The sequence below is a fragment of the Anolis carolinensis genome, chromosome 3, assembly GCF_035594765.1.
Source record: "Anolis carolinensis isolate JA03-04 chromosome 3, rAnoCar3.1.pri, whole genome shotgun sequence".
Taxonomy (NCBI): domain Eukaryota; kingdom Metazoa; phylum Chordata; class Lepidosauria; order Squamata; family Dactyloidae; genus Anolis; species Anolis carolinensis.
The window spans coordinates 34,871,473-34,895,479 of NC_085843.1; the positions used below are offsets into that span (position 1 = coordinate 34,871,473).

The 24,007-nt window shown below is 40.2% G+C and overlaps 1 protein-coding gene across 3 annotated transcripts in view; it reads left to right on the forward strand.

The window, feature by feature from the left end:
- The window catches only part of LOC100554350 (neurobeachin), a 385,661-nt gene that overhangs the window by 34,489 nt on the left and 327,165 nt on the right, over positions 1–24,007 (forward strand). For all 3 annotated transcript variants that reach the window (XM_016992607.2, XM_008107912.3, XM_062974715.1), the window contains 3 exons: positions 8,535–8,689; positions 12,046–12,172; positions 16,300–16,427. In XM_016992607.2, the coding sequence (XP_016848096.2) occupies positions 8,535–8,689; positions 12,046–12,172; positions 16,300–16,427 (410 nt within the window). The remainder of the gene's footprint in view (positions 1–8,534; positions 8,690–12,045; positions 12,173–16,299; positions 16,428–24,007) is intronic.

The window sequence follows — 24,007 nt, forward strand, 5'->3', positions numbered from 1 at the left end:
TTTTCAAGAAGTGGAAGGATGTGTGCAATCTCATAATACTATCTTATAGAACTTACTTATGTAAATGAAATGTGAAAACACAAAACATGTTTCAACATATCATGAAATAGGTCTTCTGTGTAGTTAATGTATTCAGCAGTTCAAGTACTATCGAATATAAATGATGAGGTGATATTGATGAAAGGAAGGATTGAGGTCTCGGGGGGCGCTGATGACGGATTGAACAGAAGCGCCCTTGCACTGCACGTAACTCACGTCTGTCGTCTTCACTACTCACAGCCGTAATGGAAGGTGGCAGTCTGAAATGAGTTGCCACGGCAAAGAGTATTATTTTTGAAATGCTTTCACACAAATCACTAGGCCCTGCATACAACTTAGTTTCATGCTTTAATGTCATCAGGAGGCACAAATTGGTGTGTCTAATTGTTTGCCACCTGCCAGCAAAATGAGCTGCCAGCTAGCCAGACGGGTTTGATTGTCCGTCAGCCGTTCAATAGATTGAGAGTGACAACATCAAAAATCTCACTTCAAACTCTGAAGCTTTGAGCAGCTTTTCAGAGACCTCTTCCCCACAAGTGCTTCTGGACAACTGCACTTTTCAATCAGTTTCAATATATTGCTGCCTTCTGCCTCATCTGTCTTAAGGTAGTTGTAATTACATTATGAACCATATAAACAGATTTCTCTGGCCCTGAAATCTGGAGTCAAAGTTATGACACATCTTAAAATCACATAAAAATAATATATAAATGTTTGCTGAAGCACATGGGAAGTGATAATACAACTCTAGATTCACAAGTGTTCTAGAGCGAACAGGGTAAATTCTCTGTTCTATATTTTGTGGTGTTTTATCAAAACAGCCCAACCATTTTTCTACCTCTTTTCTTATATTATTATATTATATTATATAGGTAGGAAAAAAACCTGTTATGTAAAAAATTATTTCTACGCCTAATTAGGGTGTTTTAATTGTGCCCATTATACATTTTCCCTTGCAAATACATGTATTTTTATTGTAACTAATAGGTTTCAAAAAGGCTCTGTTTAAATATTATATCTTAAATCAGTACTATAAATCTGTACTGTGTTTCAATGCCATTTCACCCCCAAACATAATCAGTAGGATTCTCTACCTGATCCTAGAAACCATATCAGTATAATCTTTTTTAGCTTTTTTGTAACTGGCTTGTCATAATGCACAGTTGTAAAACTTGTCATTTTCTTAGTGACTTAGAATGATCACAATTGTTTTCTCTAGATCAGATAATTTAAATGAGTGAAAATAAATAATCACTTCAGTGTGTGTTTTGATTTAGAACACATTTAATACTATAATTATTTAGTCTGTGATTCTAGTAGCTATGTAACTTAAAAATCAAACAGATGTTTGAAATTCTGGCAGCCTCCTGACATCAAAGGCTTGACTTGAAAGACTGACAGAAGTCTTTAAAATTTGAAAGTCCTCTTCATAAGACTGCAGGATGAAAATGTGAGACTAAAATATCACCTCCATCTCCATTTACCAAAATGTAACCTGGTTGCTCATAAAAAATTACTTAGTGTTCCAACGAAAAAGCTAACACTAAGACATCTTTCTCTAGTAATTTTTACCTACCCAACAATGTTAAAATTAAAAATTACAAAACGTACTCTTATGTTTGAAAGGTATCACCCAATGTTGGTTTTTCCCCCATCCTGATAAATTGATAAGCTGATAAATCAGTGATACCCCATGTCACAAATCTACAAAAATCAGAGTAAAACTAGTAGATATCCCAAATTTATTACTAGATGATTAGTAGATGATTGTGTCAACTATTTTAAACCAGTATTTGCAGACCAAATTTTCATGAGCCAGGATTTACCAGAAAAAACTATTTCCAGAAATATGTTTGGGCTTAGTATAGTTTCCTCTCCCTTTTACAATCCCTCCAGCTCCCCCAAAATGGATCCAATTAAACAAGGGCTTGTCTAAACTGGTCCAGAAGTTAGTCCTGGATATCTAAGCCTCCAGGAACTTATGGCCCTTAACACTGGGTAAAGTGGGTTGAACTGGTTTAGTTCTGTGCTAAGGAAAGTCTTAAGAATGGACTAGCTTGCATTATGGGCTAAGTATGAAGAGGACAATTGGGTCTAATGCAAGCTATTTATCTGCCTACACAAGCAGCATCCTCATCCTCTTCTTGCACTCACCTGTCGAAAAAGATCAGGCCTGTCCTCCCCCCCCCCCCCCCGCGCTGGGTGGCTGAGAGCTCTGAGAGAGGTCCTGGCGATTGGAAACATCCTGTGTTGACATCAGTGAAGATGCCCAAAGGACCAGGGAGAAGGAGGGGGAATGACTGTCAGGCAGAGACAGGGAAGGGAAGGTAACAACCCAGGCAGGCCAAACTGAGTTTGGCCCATCTGGACCATGCTGACTCCACCCTACCACCACTACAGGTCTGGTACAGCGTATGTGGTTGCCTCCAAAGCCATTTTGTAACACTGCTGCTCCAGACTGGCTGCAGATCTAGCAGCCAGTATAGATAAGCCCTGGGTAAGTTATGTGTGAATTCTTTTGTTTTGATCAATGCTTCATTTTATGATAATATGTGAATATTTTGGGCATGTTATGTTGTAATGCAGAAAAAAATTCTATTAGAACACTGGCCTAGAACATCAGGAAAAATACTTTTTAGAAGAAAATAGTCCAAGACAATAGAGTAGCTATTAATGTAGTTTTCTACAGAGAATAATGTCCTTTCATTTATCTTTTATCTTTTAAATACTTTAATTAATTAATGATTTTATGCAGTCCCATTGGTTTTCCATCAAATTTCTCATGTACATATACATACTACATCCTAATAAACTGTTATGGGTAATCTTTTGATGTCTTCAACATGTGGTAGTTAAAGAATGGGAGCTGAATATCATGAATGCCAAGGCAAAAACAGTTACTTCATTTTAAAATCTATATTAGATCTCATTTTTAAAATTATTGCAAACCAGGGGTGAAAAGAATATTCAAAATATTCCCCAAATGGTACTCCAATATAAACAATTAAATAAATATTTTATGCAAAGGAGATACATTCTTACACAGAAAATTTTGTTACAGGGCTTATTTTGGACAAATTTTGCACAACATTTTGCATAGAAAATAGCTTTTTCTGAACAGATAACTACATTTTCTGCAGCTTAAGTGATATTGACTATATGTCTGCCCAGAAATATTTTCTGGGCAGAAACTGCTGTTGTCTGTGCAAAGCAATTGTGTGCAGATTTGGATAGAATAAGTCCTGACTTGCAAGTTGTTTTTGAAAACTGCACACTTTTTTGAAAACTTTATTGGATGAGAACAAAATTGCTTAAATTGACTATTGCTTCTTTTGAGAAGAAAATTAATGAAAAATTTCATTTCTGCTGTATATTTTCTGACACAAAGGTATCTTTTTCTATTTTATTCAAAATAAAGAAGATAATTAGAACTAATATCAAATGAAGTTGATATAGTTACTGGTATATTGTTTCACAAGAATCATACATAGGCTATTTTACTCGCAGCTTTCTGGTAATGAAATACCTTATATCATGAACTATATGTGTTGTTAATCTTTCAAATTTCTTTACCTTTGTTGTTTATTAGGAAGTAAAAGGAAAATGATAGAAATTACATGCCTCAATCCTTAGAACCAGTAGGCTAGTACTTGATTCTAGTCTTTGATGAGTTATAGGGCATCCTCCCTATAGTCTGTTTCTGCAAGTCTAGTCAGCAAGAGAAGACAGGTTATCTCCTTGCTTGATGGTCCTTGCCATATCCAGTTATATCTATTCTTCCCTTTTCTGTTATTCTTTTATTGATTTTTCCTTTCACATAATGGTTTGTCATTTTTGAAATATGAACAACTGCACAAAAAACATTTACTGTACAGTTATCTGATTATGTAGTACCAGCTAGGCTTGTCTTCAAATTATCGTCCTATATCACCATATTCATCAAGGATGTAGCTTAACCATTGAGTTCTTGTCCCTGATCTTAGTTTCTTCTTCGTGGTGTCTGGTGAAATAAGCACATGTGGTAGTGATTGCGCCTGAGCAACACTCTCTTGAAAACCTGCAACAGCTGTTTGAAGTACTTTGGCTATGGCCTCGCCCATCCTCCCCAGGAGGCATATATGCTGTGGAAGGGGCTGTAGCTTCAGTTCCTTTTTCGCACCACCTCACAGCAGCTTTCTTAGGAACCTCTCTGACAAACTTTAATCCCTATTGACCTTGGACTGTTACTGGATTATTTTTATAAGCACTTTGGCTTGATTTGGACTGGTTTATCGAATTGCTACTTTCTGGATTCCTTGGACTCGGACTGGCTGACTACAACATTTGGTATGTCTAAACCTGGCTTTAAAAAGTGTTTGTCTTGTGGTAGTAAGATGCCAGATACTGATGGACATGATAAATGTCTCTCCTGCCTTGGAGAGGTACATGCTGTTAAAAGCTGTGTTGCTTGTCTGGCGTTTACACCACAAACAAGAAAGAATAGGGAGAAGAGGCTTAAAGAGCTCTTGTATGAGCATGCCTTGTAACCTCCCCTCCCTCTGCATGTGCCCAGACACCAAAGCAAGACAAAATGGGGCAGCATCGCCCCCTTACCCTTTCCTCTGTGTCCTTGCCCCCAAAAAGAGCCAGTCCAGCCCTTCGGCGACCTCTCTCCCTCAGAAGCCCTCAGGGGAGGACAAAGCTGGCAAAAAGAAAAAGAAACGTGCCATTTCGGAGGCACGGGGTGAGGCCATGCTGCGCAATTCAGCCACACTCCTGATGCTGCCTGCGCCACTTCTGCAAGCTACTGCCATGGCGCAGCCTCCATTGCTGACACTACGCACGCCTGTGCCACAGTCTGCGTCCTTGCCGCTGGCCACGCCCACCACGCTGGGGCTGGCCACGCCTCTGGTGCTAGAAGGCCTCAAGCCTCTTATGGCTACCAGGCCCTCCTTGGGCGAACATGGAGGAGGCGAGTGCATGCAGGCCCCGGCCACGGGTGCAGCCTTGCTCCCCTTGGCAGAGACAGCCCACCCACCGGAGGCATTTATGACACCAACCCTGTCTACCACAGGTGCGGTAGAGAAATATGGGGCAACACTGAAAAGGGTTCAGGCCACTATTGGGCAGATTCCTTCTGGAAACCCTTTGGGGAATTCAGGTATGTCATATACTACCTCTGTCCTCTGTACTGTTCTCACACCAGGAGTGGGGAGAATTGTAATATCACCAGAGCCATGCTCTGTATCTTCGTGTTATCAAAGCCCTGCAACTCAGGGTAGCACTTTTTTCCCTTCACCCCCAAGGAGACAGGTGGTGAATACTATTCCAGCACAGGCAGCTACAGCATTACCTGGCTTCGATTATATTTATACATCGCCAGGAGGACAGCACTGCCATCAGTACCATATTTGTTAAAGCTGGCAACTACCCCAGACATAGCTCCCACATTAGTTGGGGCAGTGCCACATAAATGTGATGCTTTGTACAAAGTGGATTTGTCTGCAGCCTCCTGGGTTTCAAAACCCCGAAACCTAATTCAGTGGTTGTTAATATGATGCAGAATAAACGTTCAGCTAGGACCCATCTCAGGCCCACTGACAAAGAGGGCAGGAGGTTGGAGGCTGTTGGCAAAAAGATACACTTGGGTGCAGGCCTCTCTACACGTATGGCTCATTATGGAGCCTACATGGCTGCCTACCAGAGCTATCTCTGGAAAAAGATAGCTCCATACTTGGAAAGCTTGCCTCAGGACAAGCAAACCCTGGCCAAAGTGATATAATAGGAGGGTCTTACATTGGCAAAGATCCAAAAAGAGATGGCAAAGCATTCTGCGGAGGGGCAAGTAGGATGTTTGCTGCAACGACAGTAGTGTGAAGACTTGCTTGGCTGAGGGCCTCTACCCTCTCAGAAGAGGGCAAGATATTGACAGAAGATATGCCAATGCATGATAAAGGGTTGTTTAACCCTGAGACAGACGCCCAGCTAAAGAACACACAAGAGGTGTGTCAGGCAGCCAGCAAGTTTGGCTTTCCCACTCAAACATCATCCCGGTACCGGGGGAAGACTTACTCATCTACTCGCAAACCTTATGAGGGGGGTACTAGACCCCTTCCCCAGGCAACATCAGCTAAATCTACTAGACAGACAGCACCATCTCAGTCATGTCAGCAGAGCAAGAACAAATTCCAATCTAAAGAGAAACAACGCTTTTAGCGTCGTCGGATCCCTTTCCTGTAGCACTTTTTCCCTTACATGTTCTGGAACAGGACAACGAGACTGCAGATCATCTGAGCAGAGAACAGCAGGTCCCTCACGAGTGGTCCCTCCATCCTATAGTAGCAAGTGCTCTGTTCTCAAGATGGTGCAACCCTCTGATAGACTTATTTGCAGCGCCTCAGAATGCAAAGTGCAGTCTGTTCTGTGCCAAACAAGAGAAGGATAGTTCCAAGGGATGTCTGGGAGATGCCTTCCTGTTCCGATGGACAGGTCCATTACTTTATATGTTTCCGCCAATTCCCCTCCTCACCAAGGTTGTGGCGAAACTATACCATGACAGGGCCAATTGCATAATTCTGGCGCCATGGTGACCGAGGCAGCCTTGGTTTGCGCTTCTTCGAATGATGTCACAGTGACAGCACCATCTCCTCCTGCAGCAGCCGGACCTTCTGACCGCTTACCAGGGCTGCCTCCGCCACCTGGACATTACATGACTCAGGCTTACAGCGTGGAGGGGTGAGTCCAGACCACTATCTCAAGCAGTAAGCAAAATCTTAGATGCAGCACACAGACCATCGACAAAATGGTCATATACTTACAAATGGAAGAAATTCACACAGTATGCAGAACAACAGGGTACTGACCCATTGATAGCTCCCACACTGGTTATTCTGGAAGTCCTTGCCTCTCTGGCAGATGCAGGTTTACAACTAAGTTCTGTAAAGTGCTGTCTGGCAGCAATCTCTGCCTACCGTAGAGATGCGGGACACCAGTCATGTTTCCAAGACTCCTTGATAAAACAGTTTCGGCAAGGATACAAAAACACTTGACCTCCAGTTGCACCACCGATACCAGCATGGAGCCTCTAGCTGCTACTCTCAGCGATACAAAGACCACCCTTTGAGCCTATGACAATGGCAGATCTCTCACATCTCTTGTGGAAAGTGGCTTTCCTGGTAGCCATCACAACGGCACGACGGGCACGTGAACCCTGTGCATTGACATCTGATTATCCTACATGCGCTTCCACTCGGATAAAGTAGCCATGCGTATGGATATCGCATTCTTCCTGAAGGTAGCCTCAGATTTCCATCTGTCTGAAGATATCATCATACCTTCTTTCTTTCAAAACCCGTCCACACCATTGGAACAATCCTTGCACCTTCTGGATGTCAGGCGTGCATTGGCATTATATGTCGAAAGGACAAAAGACTTCAGGACTTCACCTAGGCTGTTTCTGAAGTATAGATTGGGCGCTAAGAGCCTCCCTGTCTCTCCTCAGAGACTCTCAGGATGGATTGTGGCCACAATTAAGTTGGCCTATGAGTTAGCCCATCAGCAGCCTCCACTAGCTCATAAGGGCCATTCCACCAGAGCAATGGCGACCTCTACAGCATACAGCCGTGGCATCCCACTCCACGAGGTCTGTAGAGCAGCCACATGGGCCACTCCTCTGACCTTTGTGACCCATTACAAGGTGGATCTGCATTCTAAGAAGCAAGCGGCTCTCGCATCGGCACTGTCAGGACGCCCACCATCCATGGTGAATAGCTTGCTAGTCTACCACATGTGCTTATTTCACCAGACAACACGAAGAAGAAGGTATGGTTGCTTACCTGTAACCGTGTTTCTTTGAGTGGTGATCTGTAAAATTAGCACATCCCCACACATTCTCCCCGTTGATTGTCATGACTTTTTTCTCTAGCCCCTTCCACAGCATATATGCCTTCTGGGGAGGATGGGTGGGGCCGTAGCCAAAGTACTTCAAACAGCTGTTGCAGGTTTTCGAGAGAGTGTTGCTCAGGCGCAATCACTACCACATGTGCTAATTTCACAGATCACCACTCGAAGAAACACGGTTACAGGTAAGCAACCATATCTTCTCCTTCTTCTATTGTGTGTGTGTGTGTAAACATTTATAGTGCATTTTTCTTGATTTTTCTTTTTGTATTTCTCTCTCTGCAAGGCACCATAAACATCGGTAGCCATCAATAATATATACATTGATCACTCTTATAAGTCTGCTCCTTTCAACTTCTACAGAATTATTGAAGGAGACATTTTAGCTACCTCAAGAGGGACTGGGAGGGATTTCTTCGACCTAAGGTCAAAACAGAATTTAATTCCTTGGTGGCTTTTTCATGTCCCAGGAACATGTCCCCAGGACTTTAGAACTATAGAACTCAAAATGACTTTTCTCCTTCAAGAACTGTGTATGTGGCTGGGCACATATGGGTATTTAATATGCCACATCTTAATTATCATCTCTCATTTTGTGCTGATTTCTTTCTCTGCAGGAGTGTTGTAGTACCAGTGAAGAAACCTCCTCCTGGAAGCCTAGCAGTGACCACAGTTGGAACTGCCACAACTGGAGGTGGAGTTACACCAAGTACTACACCTAATATATTTGCTGCTACAGGAGCTACACCAAAAAGTATGATTAATACAACAGGTATTGTCTTCAAATATTTTTGTGATTTTGGTCACCTTTTTATTGTTTTCATTTATTTTTGCTATCTTTCTTGCATCTTAAGTCCTGTAACATCCTCATGCTGAAGACTGGAGTGATGTTTGTCCATACTGGAACCATTTTGAATAGGGAGTGCCTTACCTTATATTTTATACTAGCTTGGGGACCCGGTGATGCCCAGGTCATTTGAGAATGGTATTATCTTTTAATGTTATGTTTTCTGTTTGGAGTGGGTGAACTACAATTCCCAGAATCGTGGCTGAATCCTCCCCAAACCCTGCCAGTATTATAAGTTGGCCATTTTGGGCGTGTGTACCAGGTGTGGTGCAGTACTCTTTGGATGGGGGTGAACTACTGCAATTTCTAGATTCCCGGGGCAATTGCCTCAAAATATCTATCGGTATCCACAGCAGGCAATATTGAGTCTGTGTGGCAAGTTTGGTGTAGATTTGTCATTGGCTGGGTTCAGTGGTCTTTGGATGGAGGTGAACTATAACTCCCAAAATCAAGGCCCCTTCCCACAAATCCCTACAGTATGTTCAGTCGGTCATGAGGCTTCTCTGTGTGAAGTGTGGTCCTAGTGCATTGTTGGTGGGGGTCAGTGTTTATCTGGCTGCAGGTGAACTATAACTCCCTTTTCCCCAAACTTGCCCAATATGTTGTATCGGTTATGGGGGCTCTGTGTGCCAAGTGTGATGCTCATTCATTGCAGGTGAACTATAAATCCCAGTACCTACTACTCCTCAACTTCCAGTCCAGTTCCCCTCCAAACCCACCAGTAGTCAAATCTGGGCCTATCAGGTCTGCATGGCAAGTTTGGCTGACAGCCATCATTATTTGGGTTCATAGCGTTCTGGGTGTAGGTGAACTACAACTCCTCTATATTCCCCAGTAGGAGTGACAGTGCTCTGACCTGATGCAGGGTGAACTACAACTTCCACCATGTGGAGTCAATCCCAAAACTCCTCCAGTAAGTTTAGTTGCAGCTCAGTTCTGCTCTGTTTGTTATGCAGAGAGATTGGAAAGGGAAGGGCAGTGGGCGGGGCCATGCAAATTCCACAGCAATGGAGAACCCTGGGATGCCTACCTGTGGTGGAAGAAAAAGCAAAATCTAGGATGAAATGGTCCCCAAACGAAAGCAGTCCTTGGGTGGTGGGAGGTAGTGTTTGGGAAGGACATTGGCAGGGGCTGGGCTGCATGTTCATGGCGCTCGCTGTAACCGCAATGTCAGTGGAAAAGAGTGACTTGCTAGATTCTTAACCCTGGGAACTATAGCCTGTTTGTGGAGGCCAGAGGCTGTCTGTATGAGCAGACATCCGTGCCACATACACACATATGGGTTTTCACTTTTATTATGGATTTAGATTAGACACATTTTATGCTGCCAAAGTAACTGATGTAGTTGTTGGGGGCTGAGGACATAGTGACACACAGAAACATTCAGTCATGGAATTTATTTATTTATTTATTACAATATTTATATCCCGCCCTTCTCACCTAACAGGGGACTCAGGGCGGCTTACAATAAAACAGACATATAAAAACAGTACAATACACTATAAATCAGTTAAAAAATTAACTTACATATAACATTCATAAAATGCATTTATAAAATATAGATAGGCGTGTACAAGTTTAAAAGACTGGGTCTGTCAATTGAGTTCCAGCATACATAATAGTAATTAATGCTGCTGATTCTTATTCGAAAGCCTGGCCCCACAACCAAGTTTTTACCTTCCTATGGAAGGATAGGAGGGAGGGAATGAGAAACATCTTTTGCCTGCTGGTGTCTAAAATGTACTAGCAGTTCTTTTATTTTCTAATCAGTTTTATATATGGCTTCTTGGACTTAAATTGACTAGTGAATCTATTAACTATATCAGAAAATTAAAATACTTTAATTTTTTTATTCAAAATGTTGATGGGAATATTCTAAAATGTCTGCACTATGGGCTCTTCAAATATGTAATAATGGAATTTTGAAGCAAGGGCAATGTAGATGTATTTTTGTTAAAGTTGTGGAATATTGCTTTCTTTGTACTAGCTGCCTTGAAGTAAATCATATTGTTTAAAAGCTCAGTAATACACATTTCACTTTTGTTCTTTTATATATTATATATTTTATATATTATACGTCACTTATAAACATATGCCAACAAAGATTACTATTGTAATTTTAGCCTCTTCTGAATAGGTGTACTCAGTACATCCAGATGCTTTCCAGTGTGTGTTGTAGTCATACTGATGTATAACATCAAGCGGTTTACTGCATTTTTATTGCTCAGAGACACTAGGTGTCCTCCCAAAACCTCTTACTCTGTTTCTAATAGTTTCATGTTCTGTGGGGGGAAATTTCTAGGATTTTGTATAAGCAGAATAATTATTACTTGGCTTTAGGAATGTAAACATGTTTTAAACTAAAGATTTAATTTTGTGAGAAATATGAAATATGCTTTATATTACAAGAGGTAACAACAGAAATAGGTTTGAGATAGTATCTCAAAACAGGTGAACCTATTTTTGAACAATACTTGTAACATTTTTCCTATCCTTTCTGTTACATGTGTTGCTGGATTAGATATTCTTTGTTTTTTAAAAAAATGTTCCAGTCTTTTATCCTCCCTTGACAATGCAGTAGATCATGAATTTTTCCCCCCATAGTTAAAGATGCAAGAATGAACTGAGTATTCTGTTGCACTTTAAAAGTATTTTCTATCTAAAATATATAGTTAGTCCTAACTAGAATAAACCCATTGAATAGTGGGGTTAGCTACACGTTTATTTCATCAGTCAACAAATGATTCATTGAAACTATCCAATTGGAATAAGGCTATGAAAAAATTAGTTACCAGTTCTTCCTAATGCTACAAAAATTCTCTTTATCTGCAGTGTGTAGGGTTTTAAAAATTTGTGTATTCATTAATGGATTTAGGACAAATGAGGCCCTGTGCTAGTTAAGTTATTAGGCCCCTTACTTGGGCCCCGAAGGAGATAGGCCCAGTAGACCTACACTCCCTACTTTGTGGCACACTCCCACAGACTATTAACTTTATCATTATGTCTGGAATCACTCTGAAACAAAACACCTTCACATTTAAAATTTCACCACATAAGCAAAATCCATCATAAAACATATTTTTGGCAAGAAGAAGCCCCCCGCCCCCAAGCTAATGGGACCCTGTGCCTAAACACACCTAAGCACAATGGTAAATCCAACACTTTGTGTATTGCTTTGTCAAAATAAAATAAGAAGTTCTAGAATTATGAAGTTTAGCAAATATTTACTGTGAGGTTGGCACATTGATTTTCAGACTAAACATACTCTATTTTGGGGATAGGTGCAGGGGATTCAGGATCTTCATCATCATCCTCCTCATCTAGTTTTGTAAATGGTGCTACCAGCAAGAACCTTCCAGCTGTTCAGACCGTTGCACCAATGCCAGAAGATTCTGCTGAAAACATGAGGTAAACCTTCCAATTATCTGTACTGTTATATAAGTCATCGGCAGGTTTTGGGGGCAAATTTATGGCTTTTGATATGGCCAGTGGATTAGTCAAGGATTATTCCATAGAGAAAAGAAAGCACCAATGCTGGTTCAGAGGTCCACCCTGGATGCCTCCACCATTTCCCCACCCAGGCATTAACAGGACCTGAGGTACTGCCAGCAGAGAGAGCAGAGAGTAGAGTGGATTGGTGCTTGTTTTAGGTTCTCCCACAATGGAATAAGCACATTCCATTTGGCACCTTTCTCAGAGAAGGGGATAGGTGGTGTTTTTTTTTATAAGAGTTACTCACACTGACCCAGTTTTTATGGTTGATTTTTTAAAATTAAATATTTTAGACTTATATATGTGTATGTATGGTAGTTTAAAAGTGTGCAGAGGTTGGACCGTCTGGTATATACAATCTATAAGAATTCTTGCAACATGTTCCAGACTCTAGGTGAATCATAATCTCATTTGCAAAATAGTCCATGTATTCCTAGATATAAAGAGCCAGGTTTTAGTACAACTGGATAATTGCCAGCAGCAATAGATCACTGCCAACCGGAAAGTGGCAAGTTTGAAGCCTGAGTTGGATTGAGCACCTGGCTGTTAAGCCTAGCTTACTGTCCACCTAAGCAGTTCGAAATCAGTTGAGCTGTGAGTAGAGAAGTTAGGCAACTCTTAAAAAGCGGGAAGGTATTTTACGACACCATAAAATGCCAGCGATGAAAGAACAAGGTGGAAATATTACGATCAAAAAGGACTCAGTGTCATGGTGAAGTGACAGCACACCCGTGGCCAGTATCTAGCATAATCTCCAGGCACCCAAGTTGCAAATACCGAAATACCTCTTGTCTGTCTGTCTGTCTTGTATGTCTAAAAACAGCATTGAATGTTTTCCATGTATGTGTGCACTGTTATCTGCCCTAAGTCCCCTTTGGGTTGAGAAGGGCAGAATATAAATACTATAAATAAATAAATAAATAAATAAATAAATAAAGCCATAATCAGACTCACTTAATGTAGATAAGACCTCCTTAGAAACTCTAGATATTAAGAAAATCTTAGAAATAAGCATGGATTTTAGTCTTTTTTCAAACAATTAGGTGCAATGTAATTAATTTTAAAGATTTTTTTTAAAAAATCATCTGATTTCTTAATACATTTAGAAGTAAAACATATATTCTCTAGAAATGGACAAAGTATAGAATTTGCAAAAAGTGGTTTCACATTTGTATTATGTATATTTGTATGCTGCTCTTTTGCTTTAAAGACAAGTCAAATAACAAGTAAAAGGAAACACAACTAAATATAAAAAAATAAAAATAAAAACATTCAAATACAACTAGAACAACCAAACCCATATTTAAAATGCCAAAAAACCCTGTCTGAATGAGACTGTTTGACTGACGAGGAAAAGAACAAAGAGAAGGGACAGTATAGCATGTTGCCTTTTAAATAAATCTTCCAAAAATTCTCTAATAAATATAATACACCATTTTATTTTCTTAAATATTGATTAAAATTTTTGATTCTATCTGGTATCATAATAGAAATAACCAAATAACTCAACTGATAGGGAAAAGAAAAACAGCAGCTTAATTTTTATTTGATAAGAGCCAGGAAAGCATTCCTCAAAATACAATCTGCAAATCTTTTCAGGTAATGAGCTTGCTTAATTATACACCCAAATTGAAAATACAATTTTTTTGGAATGTAGATTTTAAGCACTTTTGCCAAATATATCTTATATTTCTATGTTATGCAGTTGTTTTAACATATTATAATTGAGATTTTATTTCTTTGCTTTGCTCTATTTAAAAAAATGGAATAGTGAAATAGATATCATCTTCAAATATAAAAAGGTTTTCATATGGATCAGTTGTTATTGAGGGCAGAATGAAATGCAGTGGACTTGGATCTAGAAAAGTTAAATATGTGTGATGATTATCCTGACAACCGAATAGTGATCAGGTTGCCCAGAAAAAAAGACAGAACCTTCTTTGTAAGATAATTGTAACAAGAGCTAGGTTAAACATTTCTTAAGAGTGATAATTATAGAGAATTCTGTTACGGCAGTGGTTCTCAACCTAGGGTTCCCAGATATTTTTGGCCTTCAACACCCAGAAATCCTCACAACTGGTAAACTGGCTGAGATTTCTAGGAGTTGTAGGCCAAAAACATCTGGGGACCCCAGATTGAGAACCACTGTGTTACGGCATTGGGGATGGATAGGTGAAATGGATTACAAGACTCTTAGTGCAGAACTATGTAATTATATGCTGCATTGCACGTATCCATAATTAATTTTATTTCTTCCCAGTAAATCGTAACAGAAGATAAGTTTTTTAATTATATTTAAGAGTCCACATTACAAAAAGAGATGAATCTCCTATTCATTTTCAGTTAGGTTCAAAGAAAATGGAAAAAGTAGCTGATTCGTGGGGCAGATGGTCAACTTCCCCTGTGATAAAATACTCTTTATAAAACTGTGTTCTTTGCAAAATAGACCTGTGGATCCTGATAACCCGTTTCAGCTGATGAAGCTCGCAGCAATCCATATAATAGTTTTTTACAGTTTATTCTCACCCAACAGGGGACTCAGGGCGGCTTACAATAAAACACACATATAAAAACTGTACAATACACTATAAATCAGTTTAAAAAATTAACTTACATAAAACATTCATAAAACGCATTATAAAATACAGATAGGCGTGCTCAAGTTTAAAAGACTGGGTCTGTCAGTTGAGTTCCAGTATACATAATAGTAATTAATGCTGCTGATTCTTATTCGAAAGCCTGGTCCTACAACCAAGTTTTAACCTTCCCATGGAAGGATAGGAGGGAGGGAGCCTGCCTGACTTCAATGGGGAGGGCGTTCCATAGGCGGGGAGCCACTACTGAAAAGGCCCTGTCTCTCATCCCCGTCAGCCGCACCTGTGAGGCTGACGGGACCGCGAGCAGGGCCTCATCTGATGATCTTAAGCTTCGAGGTGGGTCGTAGCGGGAGACACGTTCGGACATGTAAGCTGGGCCAGAACCGTTTAGAGCTTTATAGGCTAAAGCCAGCACCTTGAATTGTGCTCGGTAGCTAATCGGCAGCCAGTGGAGCTGGCGTAACAGAGGAGTAGTACGCTCCCTGTACGCCGCTCCAGTTATTAACCTGGCAGCCTCCCGTTGGACTAATTGAAGCTTCCGAACAGTCTTCAAAGGCAGCCCCACGTAGAGTGCATTGCAGTAGTTAAACAGGATGTAACGAGAGCGTGGACCACCGTGGCCAAGTCTGGCTTCCCAGTTATTATGTTATCTGCTATTCGTTTAAAACAGTGGTTCTCAATCTTTAGTCCTTCAGTTGTTTTGGTCTTCCAACTCTCAGAAATTCCATCCAGTTTACTAGCTGTTAGGAATTGTGAGAGCTGAATTCCAAAACACGTGGTGGAGCAACGGTTGGGTACTACCGCTTTAAAATAAAAAAACTATTCATGAAACAAGTAACTAGCAAAAAGTAGCCTGTATGTGTCCCTTTTCATGGTGTCTTAATGCTATGAATTTAGAAAATGATATTTTATTCACTGGATCAATTGTTGTAATTATTATATTTTATGTGTTTGTAGGCTTCCTAGAAAAGATGGGCAAGTAGTACTCACATTTTTCATTCCAGCATTGACCTTTACATAAGTCAACTGGGTGGGGGGGGGGGGGGGGTGGCGGCATTTCTTTTACTTATACATAAGTATATAAGGTCAACACTGCCTTTACATTAGCAGCCAACTTCCTACTTGCGTCTGAGCACATTATAAAGAAAGGGCCATTATTGAATCAAGTGACCATTAGTGAGTCTGTCCAAAATATAATTTAATAGGAAATTAAATGAAACCATAGGGCCTTATTTGAGAAAGTAGAGCTAAACCAAGACTGAGAGCATCTTATTAAAGGAGCAGGATTGGCACACTAATAAAAAACTCCTTCATTAAATTGTTTATTTAACATATTTCTTCATAGTCTGATTAATTATGTTTTAATCCACCATTCTAGAAAGCATCAATATGTTACTGAATAGTGGCTTGTTTTGTTTACATCTCATTGTATTTTGTTTTCAACAGCATTACTGCAAAATTGGAGAGGGCTTTGGAAAAAGTGGCCCCACTCCTTCGGGAAATCTTTGTGGACTTTGCCCCTTTTCTGTCTCGAACACTGTTGGGTAGCCATGGACAAGAGCTTCTAATAGAAGGTAATAATTATGTTAAGGTTGTTGTTAATTTCTACTTTGAAACAACTACACATGTAATTATGACCTCTGGACTTTTCCAACATTTTCAGGAAATTTATTTATAATAATTCAATAATACGATCATGGTTTTAGTGTGACTTTTATAGTAATGGGCTTGACTATGATAACCTTTAGGCTTTATATTATCCTCTTTACAGAGACCAAGATATGAGGCAAAATATTCTGTATATTTCTTCTGTAAGCAGCTAGCTAGTTTCCACAGCATTACAGTGTTTCAGTCCAGATGTTAAGTCATAGCTTAGACTGACATACCTTTTCTGTGATCAGGTTCATTTTAAAGCCATTGTTCTAGATCTTGGCAGCAAGAAGTGATTACTGGTCCATTGGCGTGGGGCTAAGGGTGTTGGTAGGGGGTGATCCAAGAGTTTAATGTACCTATGATTGATCAGTACAGTATGGCCCCATATCTGTTGTATCATTAATCCTCATTTGACAACATACTTCCTCCAGTGTGACTTTATAATGGGCCTCTTCAATCTGTGGCCCTCCAGTGTTTGTGCCTCCAACTCCCAGAAGCCCTAGTCAGCTTGTTCAATTGTCAGGAATTCTGGGTAAAAACCTGCTCATGGGCTATACCTAGATCCTTTTGGACACACTATCTTCCAGGGCATTACTCCTGAATCATAGAATCATAGTATAGTAGAGTTGGAAGAGACCTCATGGGCCATCCAGTCCAACCCCCCGCTAAGAAGCAGGAAATCGCATTCAAAGCACCCCCGACATATGGCCATCCAGCCTCTGCTTAAAAGCCTCCAAAGAAGGAGCCTCCACCACAGCCCGGGGGAAAGAGTTCCACTGTCGAACAGCTCTCACAGTGAGGAAGTTCTTCCTGATGATCAGGTGGAATCTCCTTTCCTGTAATTTAAAATGGTTGTTCTGTGTCCTAGTCTCCAGGGCATCAGAAAACAAGCTTGCTTCCTCCTCCCTATGACTTCCCCTCACATATTTGTACATGGCTATCATGTCTCCTCTCAGCCTTCTCTTTTGCAGGCTAAACATGCCCAGCTCTTTAAGCCGCTCCTCATAGGCTTGTTCTCCAGACCCTTAATCATTTTAGTCGCCCTCCTCTGGACGCTTTCCAGTTTGTCAACATCTCCCTTCAACTGTGGTGCCCAGAATAGGACACAGTATTCCAGGTGTGGTCTGACCAAGGCAGAGTAGAGGGGGGAGCATGACTTCCTTCGATCTAGACACTATACCCCTATTTATGCAGGCCAGAATCCTGTTGGCTTTTTTAGCTGCCGCATCACATTGTTGGCTCATGTTTAACTTGTTGTCCATGAGGACTCCAAGGTCTTTTTCGGACACACTGCTGTCAAGCCAGGCGTCCCCCATTCTGTATCTTTGCATTCCATTTTTTCTGCCGAAGTGAAGTATTTTGCATTTGTCCCTGTTGAACTTCATTTTGTTAGTTTCGGCCCATCTCTCTAGTGTGTCAAGATCGTTTTGAATTCTGCTCCTGTCTTCTGGAGTGTTAGCTATCCCTCCCAGTTTGTTGTGATCGTGCCTTCTAACCCTTTGTCTAAGTCGTTAATAAAGATGTTGAACAGAACCAGGCCCAGGACAGAGCCCTGCGGCACTCCACTTGTCACTTCTTTCCATGATAAAGACGACGCATTGGTGAGCACCCTTTGGGTTCGTTCGCTTAGCTAATTACAGATCCAGCTGTCTTGTTGGAAGATTATTATAGGCTCCATGATGAGGACCCATTTAAAGAGCAAACTCTTCCAGCAGCGCAGAGCATTCTATCTTCCATCCCTGAAGCCAAGAAAGAACAGTTGATAAAGTTGATAACAGAAGTCGGTATGGGCAAGAGTAGTCAGAAGGCGTGGAGGCTGTTAAGACAGTGGATTAAACTAATACCCATGCCAACATAAAGGGAGATCAGATAGCACATCAACTTCTGATGAATGGGAAACTCAACCTTGTCACCAAACTAGGAAGGAAACCAATAGTCAGACAACCAGATAATGAGAACAACAACCTTTATGAACCTTTTGTATCTACTGAATGGCAAAGCAGCCGGCCTGGACGATCTATGGATGGAAAACATTAAGAACTTTGGCCCAAAACCAAGGTGCTGGCTGCTGAAGCTGATGAACAACTGCATTGCATTGCATCCTGTGAGATCCCTAAAATCTAGAGGAAAGCAAGAGACATAGCCATTTTGAAACCAGGCAAAGACCGTAATGATCCAAAAAGCTATAGACCAATCTCTTTGTTGTGCCATTTTTATAAAGTTCTAGAGAAACTTATTCTGCATAGAATTATGGAAAATATAGACCCATGTATGATTCCACAGCAAGCTGGTTTCAGGAAAGGGAAAAGCTGCACATCACAAGTATTGAACCTGACTTAGCACATAGAAGATGGTTTTGAAAGGCATTAGATTACAGGAGCTATCTTCATAGACTTGTCAGCAGCTTATGATACTGTAAATCATCGCCTTCTCCTGAGAAAAAATTATCACAAAGGATTACCGCCTTACCCGCTTCATAGGAAATATGCTACAAAACGAGACATTTTTGGTGAGTTCCATGGTCAGAGAAGCAGATGGCAAAAACAGAAGAACGGCCTGCCTCGGGGAGCATGCTTGCTCCATCAATGTTTAACATTTACACAAAGGACTGTATTCTCAATTCGCTTCTGACACGATAAATAAATAAGGAATTCTGGGAGCTGAAGTGCAAAACACCTGGAGGGCTGCAGGTTGAAGAGGCCTGCTCTGTAGTATTCTTGATGAATTATTATCTGACGTTATCTTATATAAAAAGTAGTTAAGAACATGAAAAGAAAAATGACTATCCCAGACTCTCAAATGCATAGTCCTGGTCAGGCAGAATAGCTTATTCTTTCTTGGCTCAAGATGCTCTTGTAGATACCATTGCTATTTTCTATATTAGGAGCCAGGAATCTTTGGATCTCCTAGTATTTTAACTACCAGAATCCCTTACTCAGAATTCCCAGATTGGAATTTTTGGGAGTTGAAGTCCAAAACGTCTTTAGAGCAAAAGGTTCCCATGCCAATTCTGCCAGTATTTCCAAGACGAAGGGAAATACAGGATTATAGAGTTATCTCTATAATCCTGTCTTGACATGTCATGTGGAGTTGTGTTATGATAAAAGCAGTGATGCCAGAAAATGCGCAATACATTCTTAAAGAGTATAATCATTCATCTTGAACTTTTCTCTTTATCACTTTTTCAAAATATTCCTCAGTCTATGTCATTTGTTTTTTTATTAATGTTGTCAAATTCTAAGTTCTGAGTTTTCTTCCACTGTGTGTAATCTTCTCAGCGTCCTTGCATCTATGCTGAGGAACAAAGGATGAGAGTACATACAGAAACATATGAAAAAGACACAAGTGAGTTGCTGTTAAGAATGCTGTATACCTGAATTATGCTCTCATGATATGGTGCAGCTTTGAATGCTCCCTCCCTAAATATCTTCAAGGACTCAACCTGAATCTTTGGATCAGGCAGTTCATTACTATGATGTACTTCAATTGGAAAAGAGGCCTTCTGATCTAGAGTGCTGGCAACAGTGACTGATAACATTACTCACTTAGATAAGAAGAAAGAAAGTCATGCAGCTTCTTTAGGGCACTTTTTACTATTCCAAGCCAAGGTCTCTTGTGGTAATAACATACCCAAACAAATCTTAGGGACTCTTGTGTTTTTTCCTGAATCACATTTTTAAAGAAAAAAAACTGCCAAAAGAAGTTTGTTGGGTACACTATGTTGCTGTTAATATGGGTGTTTATGTAGAATTTATTTTAAAAATGTGAGACCGACTGCTTTCCTAAATTTCCTGTGTTTTTGGTTGGATAAGATAGCCCAGAATGGTCCATTGGCTGGAACAAACAATCAAAAGAGCATTTGAGCTGATTTCTTAGGGATATTTTATGTCTTGGATGATTTTTTGGGTTGTAGAAAGAAATTTGTAAAGGGTAAGCGGCTGAAATTCGGGGATATTGATTTCTACTTGTACCAGCTCTCCTGTGTCAATTCATTATTAAAAGGGCTCTTGGAATAACATAATCTCATAACTGTATTATAAATTACACTTAATAATATATTTTGCCAGAATAATATATTTTTGCCCCTTCAACTGAAAGCCTTATCCCTTCATAAGCAGGAACAAGTTGTGGGTTTTTCTTATGTGTATGTTCACTGTAGATGAATGGAATTGATCTCAGGCATAGATTTTGGAGGACCTGTCTTCGTGTGGTTTTGATTGTGTTGTAAGACATGTCTACTGAAATGATATGGCTGGATATGGCTATTCAGCTTCTGTACTCTAGGGTGTGGAACACTACCTATAAGGAACATCTTGTTTAGTTAAATTTACCTGAAGAGGTGCCACATTACATTAACAGTGCCAACAGTCTGCTTGAGTGAATGATTGCATGTGAATGATGAAAGGTTAAAGAGATGTTCACAACAGACATTTACATGCTTGTGTTTCAGTAGAAGCAATGCTCAGGGTCTTGACAATTTCCAAGCTGTTTGGCAGAAAATGCTGTTTGACAGGAGAGAGAGGGATGTGCTACACAGGAGGCACTAAAGAGCAGTTGGTAAAGCAGGATTTTTGTCACTTTTTCTACAAGCACAATCTGCTTTGAGCATCTGCCCTGGTCCAGTTAGAGACAGACATGTTTCTGCCTGCGGTGCATAGTAGCAAACCTCAGTGATCCATTATAATCCATTAGTGGCTGATATTTAAGTAGTCAAAATTATCTACACTATAAATACATGGTTTTTAAAAAATCACTTATATATTTGTGACTTTGCAATATTATTTGGGAAGATAATATTTTCAGAAATTGAATCAATAGCTTTTGGAAGAAAAATCCTTTAACTGGAGAATAAATTTGACACATTAATGTGATATTATTATTCCTATTTCAATCTGGGCCTATACATTCTTTATCATGTGGTTATTTTTACTGCAGATGTCCTAACTAAATGGACAGTCTTAAAAACTATATTAAAATATGTTTATGAGGAAAGAACAAATGCAAACATTAGACTAACAGGCAACCTAAAATACACATTAAAACATAAGGCAAGGAAAAGCATATGACATTTTCATAAATGAATGAATTTAAGTAATTTCACTGACTTAAATATCGATTTTATGTAAATGTTAAACAAGTTTGAAATTAGAAATGAATACACGTTTTTACTCTATCAGCGAATAGAAAACTGTTGGGTGCACACCTTAATGTAGTGAAGGACTTTATTTATATCAGAGAAGCTGCGTATGATGCTCTCAAAAGAATAACATATTCTGTCAGGGCTATGGACTTCTCACATGGTCACCAAAGGCAAGAAAATTGCAGTGAGCGCGCCAGAATAAGATATATCCTATTCAGGGAGTATTGGCAGCACAAGCAGAAGAGCTCCTGATAGTTCTAACTGTGAGGGCAACAGAGAAACTCTAGAAGGGAAAGAACTTGGTGGAAACAGTAGTGGAAAGTAAAACTGATGGTGGGTCTATTATACAGGGTGTCCTTTTAATATTGTAGCTAGGGAGGCATAGGTAGACAAATTCAGAATCTATTTTATCTGCAAAACCCTATAATAAAACAATCCAAAATTAAGCAGGAGACTCCAAGTTTGGAAGGCACTCAGACTGCTTCCAGACAGCACTTTAATCCACGTCAAAGAGAGTTTCAAAAACCTGCTTCAGTGCGGGTTAAAGTCCACACACCCTCTTTTTAAAAATCCACACTTTCTTGGTGGGATGACTACCAGAATGGTATCCAGTCACCCCAAAAAGCCCCCCAAAAGCCCTTAAAATAGTTAAGAATTTATCTGGCCACCATTATGTCTTTCAGCATGCTTTTTGGAACATACCAATGTAGCACTAAGAGATGGGGGGACAGAACTATCCCCCCTTTCTCGTGCATCATTGGTATGTTCCATCAGGCTTGAACAGATACCTAATGGCTCCCGGTAAATTTTATTTTTATTTTTAAGGGTTTTGTGAGGGTTTTGGGGAAGGGGGTTGGTGCCATCTCGCATCTCTGGGCTCCAGGAGCCCAAAAGGTGCGAGATGGGTGTGCGGACAAGCCCCCGGGTAGTTCTGGGACTACCTTTCACAAAAGCATGGGAGTCTAATGGGCTATCAAATTAATTCTGGGTAAAGCAGGGTTTTCCTGCTTTGTCTCAAATTAATCCTTTTTTACTACAGCCATTGTTTGAACGCCTCCAGTAAAAGTGTGAAAGGGCCTTTTACTCAGTCAACTTCTGGGCAAGAGGAACGGGCAAGTCCAAGTAGTCCTAGATCTAATAATGCAACAGAATTAACAGAATTAAAGTTCAAAGGATGTTCAGATGCTGACATGTTCAGATGTGAAAGCAAGGTATGAAACTACACAATGCATATAATAGGAACGTGAAATTAGATTAGAACACCTGGCCTAGTCATGGTAGATAGATAGGTAGTGGAATATTTATACTAAGATGTTTACCTCTTCTCTACAGTTTTTTTATCGTATCAGAAACGACTTGAAAACATACTCCAAGTCGGTTCTGGTGTGAGAGAATTGGCTGTCTACAGAGATGTTGTCCAGGCAACGTCCAGTCTCTTCTTGAAGGTGTCCAGTCACAAAGATTCTACTATTCCTTTAGACAATTGATTGTGGCTTCAGGGTTGTTGTATGTCTTTCGGGCTGTGTGGCCATGTTCCAGAAATATTCTCTCCTGACGTTTCGCCCACATCTATGGCAGGCATCCTCAGAAGGCTGTGAGGCATGGATAAACTAGGCAAGGAAGGAAAATATATATCTGTGGAGAGTCCAGGGTGTGACAAGAGTCCTTTGTCAGTTGGAAGCCAGTGTTAATGTTTCAGTTAATCACCCTAATTAGCATTGGAAAGGTTTGTCTCTTGCCAGGGGGGCATCCTTTGTTAAGAGTCATTAGCTGTCCTTGGGGCTCCTCTGCCCTCAGAGTATTGCTTCCCATCTACTGTTTTGATTTTTGAGTTTTTTAATACTGGTAGCCAGTTGTTAAAATGTATCTCTTGGGGATTCTCTCAAATCTATCCTTCTGTAATCAAAACTCATTAGATGCAGTTCTATTCTCAGAACAGTATAGGATAAATCTTTGTTCTCCTTTTTCATCTTTGAGTATTTGAAGAGTGTTGTTATACACCCCTGACAGACAGGATGGGAAATGGTGATGTCACCTATGAGAGTATTATCAGTAAACCTCTGAAGAGGTTAATTTGTCCGTTCCTATATGGGATTAGATCCCATTGAACTCACTGGAGTTTATTCCTGAACAGACAGGTATTGCATTATATTGTAAATATTTATGTCTTTTTGCTTAAAAAGGAACAAAGCTGGAGTAGTTTGCGATATTGAAATCATCATTTGAAATGATTACTTCTAGAACAGGAACAGACAAAAGGAAGAACAGAGTCACAACAATTCTATAAATACAAGCAGTTCCAAGTTACAAACATCTGATTTACAAATGACTCATGGTTCGAAACGGGGGTGAGACAACACG